Genomic DNA, 26,984 nt, shown 5'->3' with positions numbered 1-26,984 from the left:
ACTAAACCAAAGCACGGATTGCTGTCATACATTGTCCATAGACTGCTTACACAGTAAGGCAACCAATATGTCATTTTGTAATTTGGGTGAACTACAGTGCCTTGCGAAAGTATTCGGCCCCCTTGAACTTTGCGACCTTTTGCGGCAGGGTAGCCTAGTGGTTAGAGCGTTGGACTAGTAACCGGAAGGTTGCGAGTTCAAACCCCCGAGCTGACAAGGTACAAATCTGTCGTTCTGCCCCTGAACAGGCAGTTAACCCACTGTTCCCAGGCCGTCATTGAAAATAAGAATTTGTTCTTAACTGACTTGCCTGGTTAAATAAAGGTAAAATAAAAAAATACAAAAAAATAAAAATTCAGGCTTCAAACATAAAGATATAAAACTGCATTTTTTTTGTGAAGAATCAACAACCTCACTGAGCTACAAAGTATTAACTTAAGGGGGCTGAATAATTTTGCACGCCCAATTTTTCAGTTTTTGATTTGTTAAAAAAGTTTGAAATATCCAATACATGTCGTTCCACTTCATGATTGTGTCCCACTTGTTGTTGATTCTTCACAAAAAAAATACAGTTGTATATCTTTATGTTTGAAGCCTGAAATGTGGCAAAAGGTCGCAAAGTTCAAGGGGGCCGAATACTTTCGCAAGGCACTGTATACCTTTAAGGCATCACGATTAACCATCACTATTTGTGGGAATATGGAGTTACTTTGACCTGCAGGATGGTTTAAGACAGACATCAGCAATTGGATACACCTCTCCTTTACAAGATTTTAACTGACCCTAAAGTGTATCATGAAGATTCTGTGGTAATGGGTCCTTCCTGAAAGGAGTCAGTAACACTGTAGTAAGCCTGTCCTGAACATCACAAATTAACAATGTTGTATGTTTACTGTATGTGATTCATAATTCTACATTTACATTTTATATGCTAGTGTTATCCAGAGCGACTGACAGTAGAGTGCATACATAAAAAATAAAAAATCATAGCAAACCATTCACATCTTAATATAATATAATATCAACATTGCAGAACAGCATAGATACCCTTTCTAAATTATAAGAGTACGTAGAATACATTAAAGTTCAAGCTTCCATCAATAGTTGATTTCAAACTCTGATAAAATAAGTCCAGAATGTGCAGAGTGTACACTTTGCTAACGGCATATTCAGGTCATTTAAGAAATTACAAGATACCAAATCAGTACCATCACTTCATAGCTCAGGTGAGATAAATATGACCGATGTCATGGTAAAGCCAGACACAACAGCTGGATGACCAGCCTAGGGGAGAATGTGATAACATCTGACAGGTCCTGAGCACCGACAGGAAATGCTGCCTTTCATGTAATACACACAGAGCCTCATATGTGTGCATATATGTCTGCATTCATGTATGAGTGTGAGAGAGAGAGAAAGAGGAGGCCTTTAGGAGGAGGTGAGGAGAATATATTGATAGAACTTTAAGAAATAATTAGGCAACTTGAAGATAAGGTCATACAGTATTTTTGAAGAACCTGCCAATGATTCAAAGTAAAAATTATGGAGTCAAATCCAAAGATTAAATTTACGCTGACGCTTCTGAATTATTAAATGTTGTTATTTGAGTAATTAGTCTACTACTGTGCTACTGTAGGTTAAAGCTGGTGTCTTCCTATACGTTTTGGGTATCATCGGGGTCATGTGTAGTAGGGCACACTGTAGTTGATGTTTTTACAATTGTTTTAGCACAATTTGATGTATTGAAGGCAGTAACTCCCTTCACTGAGTGTACAAAACACCAGGTGAATCCATGTGAAAGCAATGATCCCTTATTGATGTCACCTGTTAAATCCACCTCAATCAGTGTAGATCGGGGATAGGCCTAGCAGCCAGCTATCTAAACTTTTAGTAAGCATGGTCAAATTACCCACTGGCGTAGGGCCCATTGATCATCAGTTATCATGTTAAAAACTGCAAACACTAGCCTCCACCCTTGGCAAAATATGTAGAACTTCAGGAATTTTGATTTTAAACTGCACAATTTTCTCTGCGCCGATGGCAAAATGAGTAGAACTGCATGAAATGAGTTGTAAAATTGCAAAATCCTCTCTCCGCCCCATGGCTCACAAGCCACTGCGGCCCCTCATGATGAGTTCCGTTTTTTGTGGCCCCCACCCCATCAAAGTTGCCCATCCCTTGTGTAGATGAAGGGGAGGAGAGAGGTTAAAGAAGGATTTTTAAGCCTTGAAACAATTGAGACATGGATTGTGTGTGTGCCATTCAGAAGGTGTGAATGGGCAAGGCAAAAGTGCCTTTGAATGGAGTATGGTTGTAGGTGCCAGCCGCGCTGGTTTTAGTGTGTCAAGAACTGCAATGTTGCTGGGATTTTCATGCTCAACAGTTTACCGTGTGAATCAATAATGGTCCACCAACCAAAGGACGTCCAGCCAACTTGACACAACTATAGGTAGCATTGGAGTCTGAGGGCAAAAGGGGGTGCAACTCAATATTAGGAAGGTGTTCCTAATATTTTATACACTCAGCTTATTCGTTCGTTAATGGCAAAGTATTTTCTCCCACTCTTCTCTGCTGTTCCTCTCAAAGTCTGTCAGGTTGGATGGGGAGCGTCACTGCACAGCTATTTTCAGGTCTCTCCAGAGATGTTTGATCGGGTTCAAGTCCGGGCTCTGGCTGGTCCACACAAGGACATTCAGAAACTTGTCCCGAAGCCACTCCTGTGTTGTCTTGGCTGTGTGCTTAGGGTTGTTGTCCTGTTAGAAGGTGAACCTTTCCCCAGTCTGAGGTCCTGAGTGCTCTGGAGCAAGTTTTCATCAAGGATCTCTCTTTGCACCGTTCATCTTTCCCTCAATCCTGCCTGACTAGTCTCCCAGTCCCTGCCGCTGAAAAACATCCTCAAAACATGCTGCCACCACCATGCTTCACCGTAGGGATGGTGCCAGGTTTCCTCCAGACGTAACGCTTGGCACTTAAGCCAATGAGTTCAATCTTGGTTTCATCAGACCAGAGAATCTTGTTTCTCATGGTCTGAGAGTCCTTTAGGTCCCTTTAGGCAAACTACAAGTAGGGTGTCATGTGTCTTTTACTGAGGAAAGGCATCCGTCTCTACCTTAAAGGCCTGATTGGTGAAGTGCTGCAAAGATGGTTGTCCTTCTGAAAGGTTCTCCCATCTCCACAGAGGAACTCTGGAGCTCTGTTAGAGTGACCATCGGGTTCTTGGTCACCTTCCTGACCAAGGCCCTTCACCCCCGATTGCTCAGATTGTTCCTAGAGCTTGCCGCCCAGCCAGTCTTGGTGGTTCCAAACTTTTCCATTTAGGAATGATGGAGTCAACTGTGTTCTTGGGGACCTTCAATGCTGCAGAAATGTTTTGGTGCCCTTCCCCATATCTGTGACTCGACACAATCCTATCTCGGAGCTCTACGGACAATTCCTTCGACCTCATGGTTTGGTTTTTGCTCTGACATGCACTGTCAACTGTGTGGCCTTATATAGACAAGTGTGTGTTACCAAATAATGTCCAGTCAATTGAATTTTCCACAGGTCGACTCCAATCAAGTTGTGAAAACATCTCAAGGATGATCAATAGAAACAGGATGCACCTGAGTTCAATTTAGAGTCTCATAGCAAATGGTCTGAATGCTAATGTAAATAAGTTATTTCTGTTTATTTTTTTCATACATTTGCAAAAATGTCTAAAAAATGTTTTTCACTTTGTCATTATGGGTTATCGTGTGTAGATTGCTGAATATTTTTTTTATTTAATACATTTTAGGATAAGGCTGTAACATTACAAAATGTGGAAAAAGGGAAGGGGGTCTGAATTCCGAAAGCACTGTATATATCAAAATGAAAGCAACACTATGCAATATATACAGTACATCCTTAGTTTTTATTTGTGGCAGGTGTTTTGGGATTGGTTCAACATTTTGAGGAATACGGGAACTAAGGGCCAGATTTACTCAGCATTGCAGTTACTCTCTAAAGAATGTTTTTGTGTCTGTAATTGCACAATTGTAAATCCCTGTCTGTAGTACAGTAAAGCATGCTTACATGGTTGCATATTTCACAACTCTATTATGTACATATCCTGGCTGTAGAGTACAAACAGGAATGTACTTCCTCAAATGTCGGTATCACACGTCGCCAGACCCTACTAGAATCTCAAATGAGGAAATAAAAATAAATATCTTGTTATCTATATGCCAGAAGTATACATGGAGATCAGCAAGCTTTGAGAAGATTTGGCCTTATATTTACAGTTCAGACAAAACTAAATGAAGGGTAAAGAAAACGTTGTGATAGTGATAGTTGCCAGTCCAAGGAACACCTCTGTGTGTGAGTGTCCCGTTTCAGTGATAATTGTCAGCACCAGTATGTCCTAAATGTTAGTGAATATTGGAAGTGAAGCAAGGCCTCTATGAAGAGAAGATGGGCCGATCCTTCTCCTCATCTTTCCCTGGGGTTGATCCCATCAGCAAGAGTGTGCCGACATTCACATCCTCATCATCTGATTGGACTACAGGGGTTTCCCTTCCATCCTCATTGGTGTTCTGGCTGTTGGTGGAGGAAGTGGAGGAGGTGGAGGACATCCGAGACTTCCCCACATAACCACCTGTGTTGTGGGGAGAGCGTCCCTGGCTGATGACCTCATTGTTGTTGTTGTTGCCATGAACTACTGTGGGTGAAATGAAAGGGATGTTAGGCCACAGATTATCAATGCTGCACTCAGTATTGCAGTTAATGTTGCCAGCTAGTATAGGGGAGGGACAAAGCCTAGACTCTGCCAAATACTACACTATCAACACGGGACTGCCTCAAATGCGAGTCTCCCCTCCACTCACCTTTACCTGGCAGAGGGGAGGCCAGCACCCCCTCATCCCCCCCAGAGTTGAGGAAGACATCCAGGGCCTCCTGGTCAGAGATGTCCATAAGGTCCATCTGCTCCAGCATGTCCACATTCACCTCCATGGACGAGACGCTGCCAATGGGAGCTAACAACACAAGAGACAAAAGTGTTTGATTTTTTTATTTATTTATTTTACCTTTATTTAACCAGGTAGGCAAGTTGAGAACAAGTTCTCATTTACAATTGCGACCTGGCCAAGATAAAGCAAAGCAGTTCGACAGATACAACGACCCAGAGTTACACATGGAGTAAAACAAACATACAGTCAATAATACAGTATAAACAAGTCTATATACAATGTGAGCAAATTAGGTGAGAAGGGAGGTAAAGGCAAAAAAGGCCATGGTGGCAAGGTAAATACAATATAGCAAGTAAAACACTGGAATGGTAGTTTTGCAATGGAAGAATGTGCAAAGTAGAAATAAAAATAATGGGGTGCAAAGGAGCAAAATAAATAAATAAATTAAATACAGTTGGGAAAGAGGTAGTTGTTTGGGCTAAATTATAGGTGGGCTATGTACAGGTGCAGTAATCTGTGAGCTGCTCTGACAGTTGGTGCTTAAAGCTAGTGAGGGAGATAAGTGTTTCCAGTTTCAGAGATTTTTGTAGCTCGTTCCAGTCATTGGCAGCAGAGAACTGGAAAGAGAGGCGGCCAAAGAAATAATTGGTTTTGGGGGTGACTAGAGAGATATACCTGCTGGAGCGTGTGCTACAGGTGGGAGATGCTATGGTGACCAGCGAGCTGAGATAAGGGGGGACTTTACCTAGCAGGGTCTTGTAGATGACATGGAGCCAGTGGGTTTGGCGACGAGTATGAAGCGAGGGCCAGCCAACGAGAGCGTACAGGTCGCAGTGGTGGGTAGTATATGGGGCTTTGGTGACAAAACGGATTGCACTGTGATAGACTGCATCCAATTTGTTGAGTAGGGTATTGGAGGCTATTTTGTAAATGACATCGCCAAAGTCGAGGATTGGTAGGATGGTCAGTTTTACAAGGGTATGTTTGGCAGCATGAGTAAAGGATGCTTTGTTGCGAAATAGGAAGCCAATTCTAGATTTAACTTTGGATTGGAGATGTTTGATATGGGTCTGGAAGGAGAGTTTACAGTCTAACCAGACACCTAAGTATTTGTAGTTGTCCACGTATTCTAAGTCAGAGCCGTCCAGAGTAGTGATGTTGGACAGGCGGGTAGGTGCAGGTAGCGATCGGTTGAAGAGCATGCATTTAGTTTTACTTGTATTTAAGAGCAATTGGAGGCCACGGAAGGAGAGTTGTATGGCATTGAAGCTTGCCTGGAGGGTTGTTAACACAGTGTCCAAAGAAGGGCCAGAGGTATACAGAATGGTGTCGTCTGCGTAGAGGTGGATCAGAGACTCACCAGCAGCAAGAGCGACCTCATTGATGTATACAGAGAAGAGAGTCGGTCCAAGAATTGAACCCTGTGGAACCCCCATAGAGACTGCCAGAGGTCCGGACAACAGACCCTCCGATTTGACACACTGAACTCTATCAGAGAAGTAGTTGGTGAACCAGGCGAGGCAATCATTTGAGAAACCAAGGCTGTTGAGTCTGCCGATGAGGATGTGGTGATTGACAGAGTCGAAAGCCTTGGCCAGATCAATGAATACGGCTGCACAGTAATGTTTCTTATCGATGGCGGTTAAGATATCGTTTAGGACCTAGAGCGTGGCTGATGTGCACCCATGATCAGCTCTGAAACCAGATTGCATAGCAGAGAAGGTATGGTGAGATTCGAAATGGTCGGTAATCTGTTTGTTGACTTGGCTTTCGAAGACCTTAGAAAGGCATGGTAGGATAGATATAGGTCTGTAGCAGTTTGGGTCAAGAGTGTCCCCCCCTTTGAAGAGGGGGATGACCGCAGCTGCTTTCCAATCTTTGGGAATCTCAGACGACACGAAAGAGAGGTTCAACAGGCTAGTAATAGGGGTGGCAACAATTTCGGCAGATAATTTTAGAAAGAAAGGGTCCAGATTGTCTAGCCCGGCTGATTTGTAGGGGTCCAGATTTTGCAGCTCTTTCAGAACATCAGCTGAATGGATTTGGGAGAAGGAGAAATGGGGAAGGCTTGGGCGAGTTGCTGTTGGGGGTGCAGTGCTGTTGACAGGGGTAGGAGTAGCCAGGTGGAAAGCATGGCCAGCAGTAGAAAAATGCTTATTGAAATTTTCAATTATTGTGGATTTATCAGTGGTGACAGTGTTTCCTATCTTCAGTGCAGTGGGCAGCTGGGAGGAGGTGTTCTTATTCTCCATGGACTTGAATCTCAGACGACACGAAAGAGAGGTTGAACAGGCTAGTAATAGGGTTGGCAACAATTTCGGCAGATAATTTTAGAAAGAAAGGGTCCAGATTGTCTAGCCCGGCTGATTTGTAGGGGTCCAGATTTTGCAGCTCTTTCAGAACATCAGCTGAATGGATTTAGGAGAAGGAGAAATGGGGAAGGCTTGGGCGAGTTGCTGTTGGGGGTGCAGTGCTGTTGACAGGGGTAGGAGTAGCCAGGTGGAAAGCATGGCCAGCAGTAGATAATTTTAGAAAGAAGTCAGCTTTACGTCTCTAAGGAAATGTTTAGCAACATTTAGTAGTGTTGTTCCACCGATTAGATGCCTTTCGAGTAGTTTAACTTGGTGGGAAATAAACATTTTATTTCACCTGATTTTAACGTTGTCATAAAAAGCACATGTTCACTTAATGACAAACCATTTTCCCCATCTCAGTAGGTTTAAAAAAACATACTATAGTAAGTGACTATTAAGTGCCAAATAAAGTAACAGGGACGACCGTAAAAGAGTAGACGACGTCATCTTAATTCAGCCCCAAATACCCTTGAGACAGGAGGAATGGAAGCTTGTTGTGTGCAACAGGGATGGGTATGTAAATGCAAGCTTCACAAAAAAATGTACATTGTTAAAACATTTTTTGCCTTCTATCTACGTCTAACAGGGCTGACGTGTTATGCTCAACCCTCTCAGTTTTCCACCACAAAACACCAGAATATGGCCAAAAGGAGTAGAACAAGCTCACCTGCTTTACACTCTGATTTGACTTTGAAATGTTTTTTTACCTTCAAATTAATCATCTTCAGAAATGACTTTGACAACAAAATAGCTAGGGCTTTAAAACGACGGTGAAAACCTGGAGAAATTTTGGGGTTAAGTTGGTTAAAATCTTCCTAGAAGTCATAGAGGATGCATGTCATGGGGAGGCAGGGTAGCCTAGTGGTTAGAGCGTTGGACTAGTAACCGGAAGGTTGGAAGTTCAACCCCCCGAGCTGACAATGTACAAATCTGTCGTTCTGCCCCTGAACAGGCAGTTAACCCACTCTTCCTAGGCCGCCATTGAAAATAAGAGTTTGTTCTTAACTGACTTGCCTGGTAAAATAAAAACTCTGAACTTTAGCAAGTGTGAATGTAAAAAAAAAAAAAATTAAGAATAAAAAAAATTGGATTTATTGAATTTTCCATGTGGTCTATATTAACAGGCATTTTTACAATTCAGCATTTCTACTTAAAATATCAAATATGCCTTTTGGAATGTCTATTCCTTTCTAACTTTTGTGAGTGTAATGTTTACTGTTCATTTTTTATTATTTATTTCACTTTAGTTTATTTTTCACTTGCTTTGGCAATATAAACATGTTTCCCTTGCCAAAAAAAATCTATTTGATTGAGAGAGAGAGAGAGAGAACTTGAAGGTTGTGTAGTTGAATCTAGGGTTAGGTAATGGTTGAGCTGGGGTATGGACATGAAGCTTAGATTAGGGTCAGGGTACATGTGGGCATACATGTGTGTGATGCCGATTGCACTCACGTCTCTTATAGTCATGAATATGCAGATGGGCAGAGGACAAGTAGACGTCCACATCGTGCTGAAATACCTCTTCAAAGAAGCGCTGTCGCTCTCTCAGTTTCAGCTGCTGGGCTGAGTCCAATTCTGGGACTCTTTGAGCATGCTCTGTCTCCGCTGGAACATAGAACAACAGAACATATCAGTCAAACTCTAGTCTAACAGGTATGCAGAATCAACACTTCTCCCCAAATCTGTAACAAACAATAACCAGAAGGGGGCAACAATGAGCCATGGGAACAAGAAACTGTCATCTCAGATTCTGGGGTTGAGAATTTTAGGCTTTTCATATCCTCTTGCAGACTTGGTATAACCAAGTGTAACAGACACTTTTAGCATCATAGCACATGTCTGTACAATATTTCATACTGATGCCTTACGTTGAAATATGATTGATTATTGATCCTGTAACCTATATCATAAATGCATTCCTTTGTTCATGTAGAATATGCAATTGACAATCCACTGGGATTCAAAAACATCAACTCCACAGCTCCATGTATTCTGATTCAATCCAGATAAAGCTAATGCTTTTACTGTTGCAGGTCCATAACTTACCTGACCAGTGTGGATGGCCAGAGAGATGTAGATCAATATATACGATATTCACACTTTACCGTAGTGTACTATATTCAATCCCTCCACACCCACCAATTGCTTTACAAAGGCCAGCTGTCAATTCCCCTACTAGATTAATCTTGTTTAGGACAGAATGCAATCATATTTTCCACCTCATCAGAACCATTGTAATAAAGCAGAGTGCTGCTAGAGCCAGGGGAGGGGACAACACTGAAGTGTATACACAGGGAGAGAGGAAAAAGAAATGCAAGAACCCAGAATGAACTGAAGAATGCCAGTGTGTTCTGGGCACAGAGTAAATCACCCCCCAGTTTTCATCACCTTTTTATGATGGGCTCCCTGAACACATCATTTATACAGATGTCAAGAAGTCTTCTTCCACTGTTAACATATAACTCAATCTGTAAACACACTCATTAATGGGTTAGCGAAGTAATATGGAACAAGTACTGTGAGATCATAAAGTGATGGGTAGTGTCGTGTCTTGACTATCATTAACGTGTTTGACTGTTATTTTATAAAATAATTACATACCACATTCAATTATTATGCGATTAAATTAATCATATAACAATTAGTTAAGTAGTCTGGGGCACCACGGGAAAAGTGATTTAACAAGTTACTATCTCCTGACTAAACTCTAAAGTCAAGTAATTCATTCTTATTTACCTTCCATCTCATTCTGAATGTCGCAAAACTCTTGGATATCTGCACGAACCCTATCATAAATGATGAATCAGCGATATACAATTGTTTTAGTTTAGTTTTATTTAACCTTTATTTAACTAGACAAGTCAGTTAAGAACAGATTCTTATTTACAATGACGTCCTACCCCGCCAAAGCCGGGTGACGCTGGGCCAATTGTGCGCCGCCCTATGGGACTCCCAATCACGGACAGATGTGATGCAGCCTGGATCAAATTGGCTTAATTGTTGATTACTAACTAAATAATCACACAGAACTACATTAACACACAAACAGGATAGCTTACACATTGATTACTACCCAATGCAATGAAAAGTCCCTAGTGGACTAAACCGATATGACGGCTTGTTACACAAAATGGAGGATTCTAAAGAGAGGAAAAGGAAGAGACAAAGGAATTCCACTAACATACATACAGCTGATAACTATGCTCATGGAAATGTGAATACTTTGCACATGAACGGCCGCTCATTCAAAAGAATTGCAATGTACATTTTCATGTGTATGTCTTTGCCTTCTCTCTGTTGAAAACACTCAATCCATTTACGAGGAGTAAGTGAACAGAAACTCTCGGGTTGTGTAAGTCTCTGGTTGTCCTTCCAGAGGTCACCATGTCTTTTGTAGTCATAGCTTCTTGGTTTCAGGTGTCTGTTAGAACGTATCTTCAAGAAAAAGTGCTTGTTAGAATGGCTAACATCACATTTCATCTTCTCACAAATAGTTTAATATTTAATCACATAAGTTCCACAACATTTAGATGTAAATCTGATAACTGGGAAATATACACATTCAGAGATACAGTTATGTTGTTATACCGTCCTTAATGAGATCCCAAAACAACAACTGATCTGACATAATTGTTCTTTCAGTACCCACGGACCATTCCAACAGTTTGGTTTGGATTATAGAAATATTGTTTCATTATTCAACCTTTTGACGTTACCATTTTGGCAGGAGGAATCTCCTTGTAACAAAGAGGTCTCTTTCCCCTCCTCCTGCAAAGCGCAAAGGAAAAGTTTCTACAAGGTATTTATGACCATCATAAAATGGCCAACTTCTGTGGAGCGGACCTACTGTAACCTGATCCTTCAGATCTTCACAGGAGAGTCATGACAGTAGCCTACACCCAGCAGACTGACATAGGCTACATTGGGGCTTTCAGCACAGTTCTGTAAGTGTTAATACATCAATTGCACTCTCTCTTTCCTCTCACCACATCCATATATTGACCTCCTACTGAACAAAACTGTCTGGGGATTTAGGCATAGTGAGAATATACAGGCAGGGATTGGGCTAATTGGATGAGGCTTTTAATCCTGATCTAAATTGGGAATAATGTAAAGATTATGTGGCCTGTGCTGTGATCACTGATCATCCTCAGACAGTAATGAGGCTGTAAGAAGCTGAAGACAGATATCAGGGTAGGTATCAGGGCAGACATAATAATAGGGGGAAGAGGAACTAGGCCTCTGACCACAGGGCTGCAAGCTCCGTGTGGATGTCTGATAGTATTGTCACTGTGACAACGTCTTTATTGCTGAATTTGTTTTAATCCTTGCTGAGTCATGACAAGGAACCGCATAAAGCAGTGTTGCTTTTGTTTGGTCCATGCTTCTCTAACATTACAGTAAGCAAATGGTATAATGATAATACCAATGGTGTTTCTGGTTTTCCTTTGTATGCAGAACGATTTAAGTCTGTCTGAAAATGACAACAGGTCTCCCCAGTCCAGTCTGCTGTGTCAGCTCCAAACTCCCCATGGGTCCTGTGGAGCCCTCTGTCTAGTGACAAAAGGAGGCAGGCCGGTCACAGCAACTCCCTGTCTCCCCCAGTCTGAAAGCCCTGTCCTGGGGCCATCCGGGAAGGGGAGGAGAGACAGCAGAGAAAAGGCTTCACCTCACCCCCCTGGGCCTGACTGTCTGTCTGCACCACTGGGCACCATTGGGAATCACTGGGCAAACACTAAGACACTGATCCATGTGGAGGACAGCCTCTGACACCAGCCCAAGCAAACTCTCAGCGCTCCAGAGGCACAAAACCAGAATGACACAGAAAAAAATAAAGAGCTGGTGAGAAGTCTGCTGCATCCTGCCAAACATTCAATGAGTTATGTCTGTTTATAACTGTTACAAACCCATTTGACCCTGCAGTCTAGGGGGGATGGAAACTTTAGGTTTATTTTTCAAACACACAGTAATGGAGGGGGGGGGGGCTGAGCTGGACCCAAGGAAAGAAATAATAAATATCCAAAAACCCCTTAGCTAGTCTTGCATGCTTCAAGAACAGCTAGCTAACTAACACATTTAAATACAGTGGGTGGTCCGCCCAGTTCTAAGTTTTCCTACGGGTAATGTATGCCCAATGTAAGCTTCTGATAGGCTAATTGATGTAATTTTAGTCAATTGGAGGTGTACCTGTGGATGTATTTCAAGGCCAACCTTCAAACTCAGTGCCTCTCTGCTTGACATCATGGGAAAATCAAAAGAAATCAGCCAAGACCACAGAAAAAAAATGGTAGACCTTCACAAGTCTGGTTCATCCTTGGGAGCAATTTCCAAACGCCTGAAGGTGCCACGTTCATCTGTACAAACAATAGTATGCAAGTATAAACACCATGGGACCACGCATCCATCATACCGCTCAGGAAGGAGACTCGTTCTGTCTCCTAGAGATGAACGTACTTTGGTGCAAAAAGTGCAAATCAATCCCAGAACAACAGCAAAGGACCTTGTGAAGATTCTGGAGGAAACAGGTACAAAAGTATCTATATCCATAGTAAAACGAGTCCTATATCAACATAACCTGAAAGGCCGCTCAGCAAGGAAGAAGCCACTGCTCCAAAACGCCATGAAAAAGCTAGACTTTGGGTTGCAACTGCACATGGGGACAAAGATCGTACTTTTTGGAGAAATTCCCTCTGGTCTGATGAAACAAAAATAGAACTGTTAGGCCATAATGACCATCGCTATGTTTGGAGGAAAAGGGGGAGGGCTTGCAAGCCTAAGAACACCATCCCAACCGTGAAGCACGGGGGTGACAGCATCATGTTGTGGGGGTTCTTTGCTACAGGAGGGACTGGTGCACTTCACAAAATAGATGGCATCATGAGGTAGGAAAATTATGTACATATATTGAAGCAACATCTCAAGACATCAGTCAGGAAGTTAAAGCTTGGTAGCAAATGGGTCTTCCAAATGGACAATGACCCCAAGGATACTTCCAAAGTTGTGGCAAAATGACTTAAGGACAACAAAGTCAAACTATTGGAGTGGCCATCACAAAGCCTTGACCTCAATCCTATAGAACATTTGTGGGCAGAACTGAAAAAGAGTGTGTGATTAAGTAGGCCTACAAACCTGACTTAGTTACACCAGCTCTGTCAGGAGGAATGGGCCAAAATTTTCACTTTTCACACCAAAGTACGTTAAGGCATTTGGAAATTGCTCCCAAGGATGAACCAGACTTGTGAAGGTCTACAATTTTTTTTCTGAGGTCTTGGCTGATCTCTTTTGATTTTCCCATAGTGTCAAGCAAAAAGGCACTGAGTTTGAAGGTAGGCCTTGAAATACATCCACAGGTACACCTCCAATTGACTCAAATTATGTCAATTAGCCTATCAGAAGCTTCTAGAAGCCATGACATAATTTTCTGGAATTTTCCAAGCTGTTTAAAGTTAAAGTCAACTTAGTGTATGTAAACTTCTGACCCACTGGAATTGTGATACAGTGAATTATAAGTGAAATAATCTGTCTGTAAACAATTGTTGTAAAGTACTTGTGCCATGCACAATGTAGATGTCCTAACCGACTTGCCAAAACAAAAAATTTGTGGAGTGGTTGAAAAATGAGTTTTAATGACTCCAACCTAAGTGTATGTTAACTTCCGACTTCAGCTGTAAGTGTATTAATGTACGATAAGTGTTAGATATTGTTAGATAAGAAAGGCTGTCTTGTGACACAATAGCACTACAATACAAACTGTATGTTAGCTCTTAACATTTGTCCCCCCCAAAAAAGGCAGAAAGAAAAAGAAAACTCAATGGACCAGTGTGGCTTTACTATGTCAGGTATAGATTGCATACAACAAGGTCACTGTAGAGGTCTGTGTGCTCAGAGCAGAGCTGACACTTGGCATGCGGGGAGGGAGTGACTCCTTTTTCTCTTCTCACGGTCATATGCAATCAGACATGCCCCTGTCTTCTCTTATTATGAGGGCAGTGTGAGAGCCATGCTAACAAAGCAAGATGCCAGCTGAAATTGAGGCCAGGTATATGAGGAATATCAAAACATGCCAGGGTATATCTCAAAATACTGGCTGCATGACTGATGTCTGAATGTGTATCACAGTAATAAAGTCTGATAATGTCGCGGCAGTTTTGGAGAACAGCAGTTTGGTCATACTTTAGATCACTCACTGTCTTCCTCGTCCTCATGTTAGTGCAATAGTTCCTACAACCAGGTTGACATTGATTGATTGGTGCTTGATGTATTTTCTTAAGAGGCCTAGTACCTGACCTATGCATGAGCTAAAGGGAGAGTAGTTAACAATGCAAATCTTCCCATTGATTTTCCTATTCCATTTTGTTACCATCTAATCACCTTTATCAATAAGGTCTGGGGAACTCACAGCTGACCTTTTTATCTTTGACCCGTTCCCTTTTTCACAATGGAAAAAACTGGGTCACAAAATGACAAGGTCACAATGTCTCCGATTGCTGAGATCACTTTTCCGGTCAGTCATTCTCCATTCCTTACCCAAACCCCCCACTTCACACCACAAGCCATCCAGAGTGGCAGCCAGTGGGCAACACAGAGCGGCTATTCAGGAGGGAGGAAGAGGGGGGACGCAGATGAGAGAAGACTGAAACAAAACAGATGAAAGCAGATTGTCAGAGGGCTATAAGTTTGACCTGACTTTCTTACAGAAAGGTTTTTCCGTTGTTTTTACTCACTCCCTCTCTCCCCCTCAGGGAATGAGTTGTGGGTTGGACAAAGTGTGTGGGATTGGGGCTCAGTACCAGCTGGATGTGTGGAATGAGCCGGACTCGAACAGAGCCGGACGTGTCAGCTTTCCCACTCTGCCTCCCCACACAAAGACAAACCCAGATCCTCCACTCTGACGGGAAAAACAGAAAAAGCCCTTTGAGACAAACACAAAAGCAGGGCTGTAAGGGAGTAGGCCTGGGCCTGATTCTAAAGACATGACGCCAGTGAGAGGAAGTTATTTTACTCCATAGGCATGTCGGGAAGGTTAGGAAGGGGTACACCATGACATCATCAACACACTGTCCTTTCCAACAGGGACCTCTCTCCCTCTCTGTATCATACTCACATTAGACCTTAGTGCTATTCAGATACAGAGATAGTGAGAGCTGAGGGGCTGATGACCTCGTGACTGGAAGAGCTGGCCTCAGAACGACAAACAGTGTTTGGGAAGAAAACATGGATGATTAGCTTTCTAGGTGATCCAGTTGCTTTTGAGTTTTTGATCTTTCACTGGGGCTGCTGGTTTGTGGCCTCCCTACATTCCCCAGTGGAGGCAGCTCTCAACACAAAAACCCTATGGGAATGGCCACTTCCTTTAGTGCAAACACTGATTATAAACTTGTTTGTAATTTTCAGGGAATTCTCTACCACCAAGCAAAAGTGGTTTCATAAAAGTGACAGAGTTAATTTCCAAAATAATGAAGTAATCCTACTTAAATAATCATTTGGAATTGACAGTAAACTGCAAAGACAGAGCCATTCAAATGTAGGTTTCCTAGCGGTGGAAGACAAAGAATGAGGGGTGAGCACAGCCTGTGCTATCTCTCTATCTCTCTCTCTCTTTCACAGGATGACAACATGGCACCAGTAATCAGTGTTAGATGTTGTTCAGGATAAGAGATGAATCATCTGCTGGCACATCGCCAGGCAGTGAGACAACAGCAGGTAGTGACAGTGACTCCTGATCAGATTGATCAGGACCAACAAGACGTGACATAATGCTGTTAGGGACTGGGGAAGATGAGACTGGTTAACCTTTACGACAGGACATGTTGCTGAGGGTGTGTGGGAGGGTAAGAGGAGGGATTGTATTTCAACATGCACCATCTCACCGCTTGTTCTGGAGATGTGTTTGAGGGAAGAAGTTGGGAGGAAAAGTGGATAAAAAAACTAAAAGGAGTGAGATAAGAAAGGTCAACCAAAGAGTAAAAAGTTCAATGGAAGTGCAAAGAAGGAATGTACATATAAAATAAAATAAAAAAGGAGGTGTGGAGTAGGCAGGGAGAGCCCAGAGAAAGAATGAGTAGACAGGGAGATGCCAGAGAAATAATGAGTAGACAGGGAGAGCCCAGAGAAAGAATGAGTAGACAGGGAGAGCCCAGAGAAATAATGAGTAGACAGGGAGAGCCCAGAGAAAGAATGAGTAGACAGGGAGAGCCCAGAGAAAAAATGAGTAGACAGGGAGAGCCCAGAGAAAGAATGAGTAGACAGGGAGAGCCCAGAGAAATAATGAGTAGACAGGGAGAGCCCAGAGAAAGAATGAGTAGACAGGGAGAGCCCAGAGAAATAATGAGTAGACAGGGAGAGCCCAGAGAAAGAATGAGTAGACAGGGAGAGCCCAGAGAAAAAATGAGTAGACAGGGAGAGCCCAGAGAAATAATGAGTAGACAGGGAGGGCCCAGAGAAAGAATGAGTAGACAGGGAGAGCCCAGAGAAAGAATGAGTAGACAGGGAGAGCCCAGAGAAATAATGAGTAGACAGGGAGAGCCCAGAGAAAGAATGAGTAGACAGGGAGAGCCCAGAGAAAAAATGAGTAGACAGGGAGAGCCCAGAGAAATAATGAGTAGACAGGGAGAGCCCAGAGAAATAATGAGTATACAGGGAGAGCCCAGAGAAAGAATGAGTAGACAGGGAGAGCCCAGAGAAAGAATGAGTAGACAGGGAGAGCCCAGAGAAAAAATGAGTAGACAGGGAGAGCCCAGAGAAATAATGAGTAGACAGGGAGAGCCCAGAGAAAGAATGAGTAGACAGGGAGAGCCCAGAGAAATAATGAGTAGGCAGGGAAAGCCCAGAGAAATAATGAGTAGGCAGGGAAAGCCAAGAGAAAGAATGTGCCAACTCTGATTGGGGCTCATTAGCTGAGGAGGATGTCTTTTCCGCTGCTCTCTCATCATCAAATTCCACCTTCAACAGTCTAGTGGCTGGCAAAAGCTGGCACTATGGAGATCATCAGCTGGCCATGACTGCCTCTAGGTAACTGGAAGTTCATTGGATCAATTGTTGCAAATAAGGGGGCAACATAGAAAATGCTTCAGAACAACATCAGATTATATGAAGCCCTATGCAATTACTTTGTTTATTGAAAGAGCACTGTCCCTGGCTATGTAAACTGACCAGGGTGGCAGGCAGTAGCCTCCCTTTCATAAAACAGATGACAACATTACAGTTTAATTCGATTGCTAAACGACAGTGGGCACAACTGGAGTCACATGTGCAAAACTCTAACTACAGTCTGCACTACCAACAGTCACCTGAGCTAAACAGTTCACATCACCTGCAAAACTCATTCCAAGCAGCACAACTCTTAACACATGGCTCAAAACACGCTCAGTGCAGCCAAACACTATGCACAACCCTCACTGAGATAACACACACTGTCACTCAGAACACACTGAGAGTAAAAACACTAGCATCAAACACCAATACAGAAAATACAAACTTTTCATCTTTACAGTTTGAACAATTTCAGTGACTTCATACAAAGTAATTTTTTCTTCAAAGAAAAGAGTGACATTCTTTCACATGATTTATAATTTTTTTAGAACATAACAATTCTTTAAGGTAAATGAAAATTAGCAGTTTGCTTCAATAGTCTGTAGTAATTTACGGAATTACAGTAATGAGAAAAAAAAGGTAGAAACTAAAAGTACATACTGTAATTCGAACAAATAATTGAGGGGCTAATCCTGCCTCTCTCTAGCATCAGGCCACAGGTTTTCTTCAACATCACATCTAATGTTTTCTCTTGCCATGCACCTGGGGAAGAACCTTCTGGAGTGCCTTATCCATCCCTGGCAGTCCTCTGGACTCGTGTCCTCACATCCGGCACGCATGGCTTCCAAAAGAGACATTTGGTCATGTGGGAGTTGACCAAACACTTTCCACCTCCAGGCAGAGAAAAACTACTCTATTGGGTTGAGGAAAGGTGAATATGCAGGCAGGTACAAAACCATAAATCTGTGATGTGCTGCAAACCAATCTGTGACAGCTGCAGAGTGGTGAAAAGCAACGTTATTGCAAACTATGACAAAAACTTGGGGGTTTCTTACTGGCTCCCCCTGTTCTGCTGGCACTAGCTGAGCATAGAGCTGAACACATCTTCCTTGTTCCATTTCCAAAATGAGTCTTTCTGAGCTCTACCTATATATACTGTAATATGTGTGTGTGTTCACTAACAAGTCTAAAACAAGACACCTGCTTAGCCTTTCAGCTGAAATTGCAATCAGCAGTGTTTGAAAGGCACAAGGCTGAAATCTATTCCGTTTTGAATGTGTGGTTCACAGTTTTGACAGCAGTGTGTTAGCATTTGAACAAAGTGCTGTAAATCCACAGTGTTGTGCAGGTTGTGGTTAAAGTCATGGGATAAGTGTGTAGAGTTTTGAAAACTGTGTTCAAGCAATGAAAAACGAACTAGAGTTTGGTCCACATGAACTGCTGCTGTGCAGACTGTAGTTAGAGTTTTGCACATGTGACTCCAGTTGTGTCCACTGTCGTTTAGCAATCGAAAAAAAACTGTAACAATTATGTAGAAGATGCCTCTTGTCGTTTTTTTGGTTTACACCGTTTATTATTGGGCTTTATTCATCCTCCTGCTCTCTCTCCTGAACCTCCCATCTGGGCTTGGTTCCAATTGCGAAGAGAGTGAATTATTGATGTTGAGAGTTGAGCAGTGTGTGTGTGTGTGTGTGTGTGTGTGTGTGTGTGTGTGTGTGTGTGTGTGTGTGTGTGTGTGTGTGTGTGTGTGTGTGTGTGTGTGTGTGTGTGTGTTTTCCCACCTTTATTTAACCAGGTCAGCTAGTTGAGAGCAAGTTCTCATTTACAACTGGCGACCTGGCCAAGATAAAGCAAAGCAGTGCGACGGAAACAACAACACAGAGTTACACATGGAATAAACAAGCGTACAGTCAATAACACAATAGAAAAAAATAAAGTCTATATACAGTGTGTGCAAATGGCATGAGGAGGTAAGGCAATAAATAGGCCATAGTAGCAAAGTAATTACAATTTATCAGATTAACACTGGAGTGATAGATGAGCAGATGATGGTGTGTAAGTAGTGATACTGGTGTGCAAAAGAGCAGCAAAGTAAATAAAAACAATATGGGGATGAGGTAGGTAGATTGGGTGGGCTATTTACAGATGGACTATGTACAGCTGCAGCGATCGGTTAGCTGCTCAGATAGCTGATGTTTAAAGTTAGTGAGGGAAATGTAAGTCTCCAGCTTCAGCGATTTTTGCAATTCGTTCCAGTCACTGGCAGCAGAGAACTGGAAGGAAAGGCGGCCAAAGGAGGTGTTGGCTTTGGGGATGAACAGTGAGATATACCTGCTGGAGCGTGTGCTACGGGTGGGTGTTGTTATCGTGACCCGTGAGCTGAGATAAAGCGGAGCTTTACCTAGCGTAGACTTATAGATGACCTGGAGCCAGTGGGTCTGGCGACGAATATGTAGCGTGGGCCAGCCGACTAGAACGTACAGGTCGCAGTGGTGGGTGGTATAAGGCACTTTGGTAACGGATGGCACTGTGCTAGACTAGATCCAATTTGCTGAGTAGAGTATTGGAAGCTATTTTGTAGATAACATCGCCGAAGTCGAGGATCGGTAGGATAGTCAGTTTTACTAGGGTGTGTGTGTGTGTGTGTGTGTGTGTGTGTGTGTGTGTGTGTGTGTGTGTGTGTGTGTGTGTGTGTGTGTGTGTGTGTGTGTGTGTGTGTGTGTGTGTGTGCGTGTGCATGTGTGTGTGCATGTGCGTGTGTGTGTGTGTGATTATTGCATGTGTGTGTTTGGACTGTGTGTGTGTGGGGAGCTTGCAATGGGTTGAATCACAGACTGGCACCACCAAATGCCCACTCTGTAAATACTACAATGACATCATCTCTCCTCTCCCAGCACACTCCGGACTGACAATAGTGCCATTTATGGGTCAGTCAGCCTCTGTCTCCTATGCCAGTGCCCTCTATGTGGCCCATAAGCAGACTACTCATCACCACTTTGAAGCCAAGAAGCTGAAAACTGAGAGACGTCTCCATTAGACTACACTCACCATGAATGAGCAGAATTTGTCTGGAGTGTTGTGAGGGAGCGGATGTACTTAAAAGCATCGATAGGGTGACACTGTTGGTCAACTAAGTTCCCTCCATCATGACTCATCATGCCCTTTGGCAACACATCAACTATCACATTGTTCACCTTTCCAGGTGTTCCTGGAACCTCTTTGTTGCTCATCCTCTTTTTGTGATGAATAGCCCACATTGCTATTTTCAAATCAATGGAGAGCATCACTGGAATGTTTGGTTGGACACAATAGAATAGTTCTGGCCTTACACTGATCTATTCTGTTGATGTTGGTATTTCTCATGAGCCTGAGTAGTTTGGCACTATCATCGTGGGTCCATGGTGAACAGCAAAGACCAGAAACCAAACCACTATGTATTTCCCATACAATACTAATGATACAGTGCCTTGCGAAAGTATTCGGCCCCCTTGAACTTTGCGACCTTTTGCCACATTTCAGGCTTCAAACATAAAGATATAAAACTGTATTTTTTTGTGAAGAATCAACAACAAGTGGGACACAATCATGAAGTGGAACGACATTTATTGGATATTTCAAACTTTTTTTAACAAATCAAAAACTGAAAAATTGGGCGTGCAAAATTATTCAGCCCCCTTAAGTTAATACTTTGTAGCGCCACCTTTTGCTGCGATTACAGCTGTAAGTCGCTTGGGGTATGTCTCTATCAGTTTTGCACATCGAGAGACTGAAATGTTTTCCCATTCCTCCTTGCAAAACAGCTCGAGCTCAGTGAGGTTGGATGGAGAGCATTTGTGAACAGCAGTTTTCAGTTCTTTCCACAGATTCTCGATTGGATTCAGGTCTGGACTTTGACTTGGCCATTCTAACACCTGGATATGTTTATTTTTGAACCATTCCATTGTAGATTTTGCTTTATGTTTTGGATCATTGTCTTGTTGGAAGACAAATCTCCGTCCCAGTCTCAGGTCTTTTGTAGACTCCATCAGGTTTTCTTCCAGAATGGTCTTGTATTTGGCTCCATCCATCTTCCCATCAATTTTAACCATCTTCCCTGTCCCTGCTGAAGAAAAGCAGGCCCAAACCATGATGCTGCCACCACCATGTTTGACAGTGGGGATGGTGTGTTCAGGGTGATGAGCTGTGTTGCTTTTACGCCAAACATAACGTTTTGCATTGTTGCCAAAAAGTTCAATTTTGGTTTCATCTGACCAGAGCACCTTCTTCCACATGTTTGGTGTGTCTCCCAGGTGGCTTGTGGCAAACTTTAAACGACACTTTTTATGGATATCTTTAAGAAATGGCTTTCTTCTTGCCACTCTTCCATAAAGGCCAGATTTGTGCAATTTACGACTGATTGTTGTCCTATGGACAGAGTCTCCCACCTCAGCTGTAGATCTCTGCATTTCATCCAGAGTGATCATGGGCCTCTTGGCTGCATCTCTGATCAGTCTTCTCCTTGTATGAGCTGAAAGTTTAGAGGGACGACCAGGTCTTGGTAGATTTGCAGTGGTCTGATACTCCTTCCATTTCAATATTATCGCTTGCACAGTGCTCCTTGGGATGTTTAAAGCTTGGGAAATCTTTTTGTATCCAAATCCGGCTTTAAACTTCTTCACAACAGTATCTCGGACCTGCCTGGTGTGTTCCTTGTTCTTCATGATGCTCTCTGCGCTTTTGACGGACCTCTGAGACTATCACAGTGCAGGTGCATTCATACGGAGACTTGATTACACACAGGTGGATTGTATTTATCATCATTAGTCATTTAGGTCAACATTGGATCATTCAGAGATCCTCACTGAACTTCTGGAGAGAGTTTGCTGCACTGAAAGTAAAGGGGCTGAATAATTTTGCACGCCCAATTTTTCAGTTTTTGATTTGTTAAAAAAGTTTGAAATATCCAATAAATGTCGTTCCACTTCATGATTGTGTCCCACTTGTTGTTGATTCTTCACAAAAAAATACAGTTTTATATCTTTATGTTTGAAGCCTGAAATGTGGCAAAAGGTCAAGGGGGCCGAATACTTTCGCAAGGCACTGTACCTGTGATACCTGTGTTGATGTGGGAGATGTGTAAGAGATTTGTGGGTCCAGCGCATGCTTACAGATTTATGAATAATGAGTAATAACTGTGTTGTTGTATTTAGTAAACTACAATATGCCTGTAGGCATTAACAATTATACCTGGTCTGAACCAGGGTTTGTTTTCACCAAGCAGAGAATGGGATGATGGGAGATTTGATCCAAACTAATTAGGAGGACTTGCTTTTAGGCCTTGGTTTTAGGCCTAAAGTTTTAGGCTGTGTAGATTAAAGGATCTAAGTGGAAATAGGTATGAACAGACGGTCATTAAAGGCCTGTAGTGTGTTCACATACATAATGTACATACACACACATGCACATATACACACACCATGGGACATTGCATGTGCACAGCATCCATGGATATTGTGTGTTCATCAAGCTGTTGGTCAGCCATGCATGGGGGGAAAAAAAATACATTATCTACACTGCAGCTGTTGCTGTCATAAAGTAATATTAGTACAGGTGGAATAAATCCAGAGGATTTTGTTGTGGCCACCTCTCCATCCAACAGTGGGCTGCACCACCTTTCAGAAATGTACTATGCTGTGTCTGCCTCAGTGGGAGACTGGCTCTGTTTAAAATGAGCACTCTGGCAGCAGCCATCCTGTGAGCCACTAGCATACATGGGGAACAGATAGGAGTTCCATGCAATGCTGCAGGGAGAGACACCAGTCTTATCTATATAATGGAGTTAGTCCAGTCAGAAAAGGAAGGGATCTACCATGGTTGGTGAAGAGTAGAATACCTGAATGGGATACCTGGGACACACAATGTTTGATCACCGAGCATGGTTGGAACCACAACAAAACCATGTCCGCAACAACATAAAAAATATGTGAGAATAAGTTGTGTGTTTGCAATCAGTTATGTCTTATCTGGTGTACATTCAATACGAACTGCGCATTCACTTAATCATTCCCAGCCTGTCATGTAACATTTCAACAGTGTGACAACAGCTGTTCAGTCCTCCAAGCCAATACATACCACTGTGCCCCTCCAAACAAAACATTCCCACACAATACAGAACATACAGGTAGGGCACTGGGCACTGGGACCGGTCAACACATAGATAGCGGATGTCTTCTCTCTCAGTCATTGTCTGATCAAATTTAGCCACGGACTGACTGACCCTATTGCGACAAATTAAATTTCCCATTTCTGTGTTTCTCTGTGAGAGCATCGTCTGTAGGACAGCCTGTCTGTAGCCCTATGTCACTGCAGTCACTCTATAGATACAGACACACAATCTCATTAGGAGTTAGAGATTCATGTCAGTGAAACCATTGGATGTCTTTAAGGCCCCAATTCAAAATGAGAATATACTGTATCCCTTTAAGAACCCTCAACGTCTTGAGTAAAGTCCCACTGATTAAAGCGTTATTATGGTACATTACTCATGGGGATGATTCACCATTCTAGTCTTTATTTGGCTAGCAAAGAGCATACAGTATGTCAGCCTTAGTAACATCAACAAACACCAGGTCCCTAACACATCGGCTGAACAGTCAACGTTTCAATGCACACACACACACACACACACACATATTATTTGCTTTCAATGCACACACACACACACACACACACACACACACCAACAACAACATCAACAACAGGAATCAGTAATCACCCATAATTACTTGAACAGGTTATGTTGATTGTGGCTTGGTTTATGTTTCTCTTCACTAAATATTTAATGAGTTTGTCTGTCTGTAAAGCTACTACAGATACCCAAATATGGACAGGAATTTTCTCTATGTAGCGTTCTGCTCAGCAATAGGGGATTACAGTGATTGAAACTACAGATGTAGGATCTTAATTTGATCACCCTGTTGCAGGAGAACTGTAAAACCTGTAGTGTATTTGAGGTTTAAAAAAGTTTGTAATTTCAACTTTGAAATGTCAGTTTATTTTCCCCTATGAAAAATGTATCAACCCCTACAAAACTGTTAATTACAATCCACATAATAATTTACATTTCCTGTTGCTACAGGATTATTTTCATGCTGTAGAAAACTGCCTCACATCTGTATATAGATTATAATTATTTTTTTAACAGTACAGTACAGTACAGAATAAACGACTAAAATGATCTGTAATGACTTATGGAATATTCCCATTGTTACATAGTCTTTCCAAGTCCTACACATTCGAGTAGTTTTTAAGAAAGGTAAAGAAGCTTTAAAGTTACTCACATGGTAGACGCTTGTTGTGGAGGTTTGCCCCAGATGAGCTCATGGTGCTGGCAGCTTCGGAAAGAGAGCTGCAGAATCAGATTAGGTGTGCTGTTGAGGAGGACTGGAGGGTCAGGTCACACAGTCAGGCACAGAGATGAGATGGGGTGGGGAACAGTCAGCCCTTCAGAGCCTCAGCAGGACAACTCATCTCCCTCCTTCTCTCCTGGGACAGAAAGAGAGTCAAAGCACTCCCAAGAAACTCACTGGCTCTCTCAAACACACTCTCTCCTTTCTCCATGGAACAGTACAGGACCCTTCTCTCTGAGTGAACTTACTCTGTCAACTACAGTATTTGGATGAGAACAGCAGGTTAGGGCTTTGTGGAGCATACCAATTGGTCATTCACAGGGGGAGGAGCTTGGTGTGAGAGGGGTGGATAGGGGAGAGTGCAGGGTCCTTTATGTAACAGTGGAAGATACCAAGTTAGTAGACAGACACTTGCTTTTGTTATTTTTGTCATCCTCTCTCTCTCTCTCTCTCTCTCTCTCTCTCTCTCCCTCTCTCCTTTCTCCTCTGTGTCCCTCTCACTTCCAGGGTCAATTGATGTGCACAAAATGCAATGCGACAGGATACAAGATCTTCTTGCCGTTAATGGAATAGTATTGATGTTATTGAACAAATCAACGTCTTTTTTTAGGCTTGCCTCTGAAAGAGCACACACTGTTCTTCAGAGGAACAGTTGATTTCAGCGCTTCATGTATAATTCAGTTCATGGCAAAGATTCAATTTTTCATCACAAAAATAGCATTAGAAGCCAACACCTCCAAAATAACCTATTGGGTTTAGCTAGGCTGAAAACAATTTCTTCTAGAAATGTATCTTTATTTTAAAGAAATCTTTAGAGAAGTAAAAGCTTAAAATTATACTTAACTTCTTAATTGCAGGGCAGTTTTGATAGCGTACTATGCTTATACCGCATTGTATCAGTAGGTATTTTAGATGTAAGGGTAGTACCGTCCCATCAAATGTATGTGTTGCCTGGGACAATAGTGATTGCCTGCAAATACAGAAATAATGATCACTCAGTACAACAACATTGTGTGAATATCAAAGTAATTGACACCATCTAGTGGTCAAAAGATGTATTTCCTTTTCATTGCAACCTGAGCTGTTGTAAATAGATATTATTCTGCATTTAAATAGCTAATATGAAATGTTTTATTTGCTTGATTTGAATAGGCCTTATATAGGCCTTTAATTAGCCTTGAATTATATGGTATATAAATTGTAATATCAATGGGAGTTTATTGTATAGGATGTTTCCTGTGAGGTGGCATTCTTTCAAATGAAAGCACACACATGCTGCCACCCAGAGAGAGACATATAGAAAGAGATGGAGAGAGGGGAAGGACATGTGAATAACTATCTGTCTTTGTGGAAACCTTAACAATAACAAGTCTTGGTATCCATGCATGGGTGCAGATGTAAGCTACTGACTGCAGATGCATGTATACTCTCATGGGTGTTTGGAGGACGTGGGAGTGAGAAAATAATACGTTGATTTGTATCAACAGTGATCTTCCTAAATGTCAGAGAAGTGTTAGTTGAGGTAGTGACTCCTCCAGCTTTAACTCTTGACATGTCCTGTACTGTCTGAGAGAGTGTGTGTGGGCAGAGGAAGAATGATGTGACTCAAAATGAGAAGCTCTTTTCGCCTCTCTCTAATGTGTGTGTGTGGGCTTCATCATGACTGGGGTTTCACCCTGCAGAGCATGGGGCATCTGGAGCTACCTGTAAATCAGATTGCTTTCCTATAGATGGGAGATGCTTGAATCAAGGGCCATGATCACTTTTTATTCTGTAGAATGAGAGTAGGGCTGAATAGAAATACAAAGAGAGGAGAGAAAGAAGAGTATTAAAAGAGGGAACATATCTTTTGTGTCCTGAGTTCAAAAATTGTGTTTGTTCTGAATGTATATAGGTCTAAATACTGATCCTTTTAACTGCTGAATAGAAAGCAATTAAGGCTGATAATTTTCTAACTTTACTGACATTCACACTGTCTGGCATTTGGTTCAGTGTTCACAGTAATAGAGAAGTAATAGAGAAAATGGAGTAATAGAGAAGTGGGTTGCGAGAATTCACTGTGGTCATTTTCAACAACTGAGAATTGCAATAAATGTGAAGCCAACGGAAGTATTTTCAGAATGGGATTTCATTTTCAGAATGTGTCTTCCTATATATTCCCTAGAAGGTTCTGCATTCCAACTGGTTGAACAGGCATGAAAGCTAAAGATGTGTAATGCCCAGAACATTCTAAGCTATAGTTTCCCGCCCTCACCACAACTGGGCAGAGTTCCAAGCCCATC

At 42.3% G+C, this 26,984-nt stretch overlaps 1 protein-coding gene across 4 annotated transcripts; it reads right to left on the bottom strand.

Moving 5' to 3' along the window:
* Positions 1 to 3,655: 3,655 nt before the first annotated feature.
* Positions 3,656 to 25,021, bottom strand: LOC110494537 (dysbindin). Of its 4 annotated transcripts, none has more exons than XM_090206008.1 (4): positions 24,634 to 25,021; positions 8,802 to 8,887; positions 4,845 to 4,994; positions 3,656 to 4,678 (listed from the first exon to the last, which is right to left on the bottom strand). In XM_090206008.1, exons 3-4 carry the CDS (start codon positions 4,969 to 4,971, stop codon positions 4,419 to 4,421), a joined length of 387 nt encoding a protein of 128 aa, XP_090062134.1. In that variant the 5' UTR covers positions 4,972 to 4,994; positions 8,802 to 8,887; positions 24,634 to 25,021; the 3' UTR covers positions 3,656 to 4,418. The 4 variants fall into 4 exon arrangements, with proteins under 4 accessions (XP_090062134.1, XP_021425348.2, XP_021425349.2 ...); XM_021569673.3 differs by having other exon boundaries at positions 8,735 to 8,887; positions 24,634 to 24,982; XM_021569674.3 differs by having other exon boundaries at positions 4,851 to 4,994; positions 8,735 to 8,887; positions 24,634 to 24,973.
* Positions 25,022 to 26,984: the final 1,963 nt, after the last annotated feature.

Source organism: Oncorhynchus mykiss, chromosome 17, assembly GCF_057628025.1.
Source record: "Oncorhynchus mykiss isolate SJ-2025 chromosome 17, ASM5762802v1, whole genome shotgun sequence".
NCBI classification, from domain to species: domain Eukaryota; kingdom Metazoa; phylum Chordata; class Actinopteri; order Salmoniformes; family Salmonidae; genus Oncorhynchus; species Oncorhynchus mykiss.
Note: the sequence above shows the minus strand (reverse complement) of the source record. Positions and strands in the feature narration are given on the sequence as shown.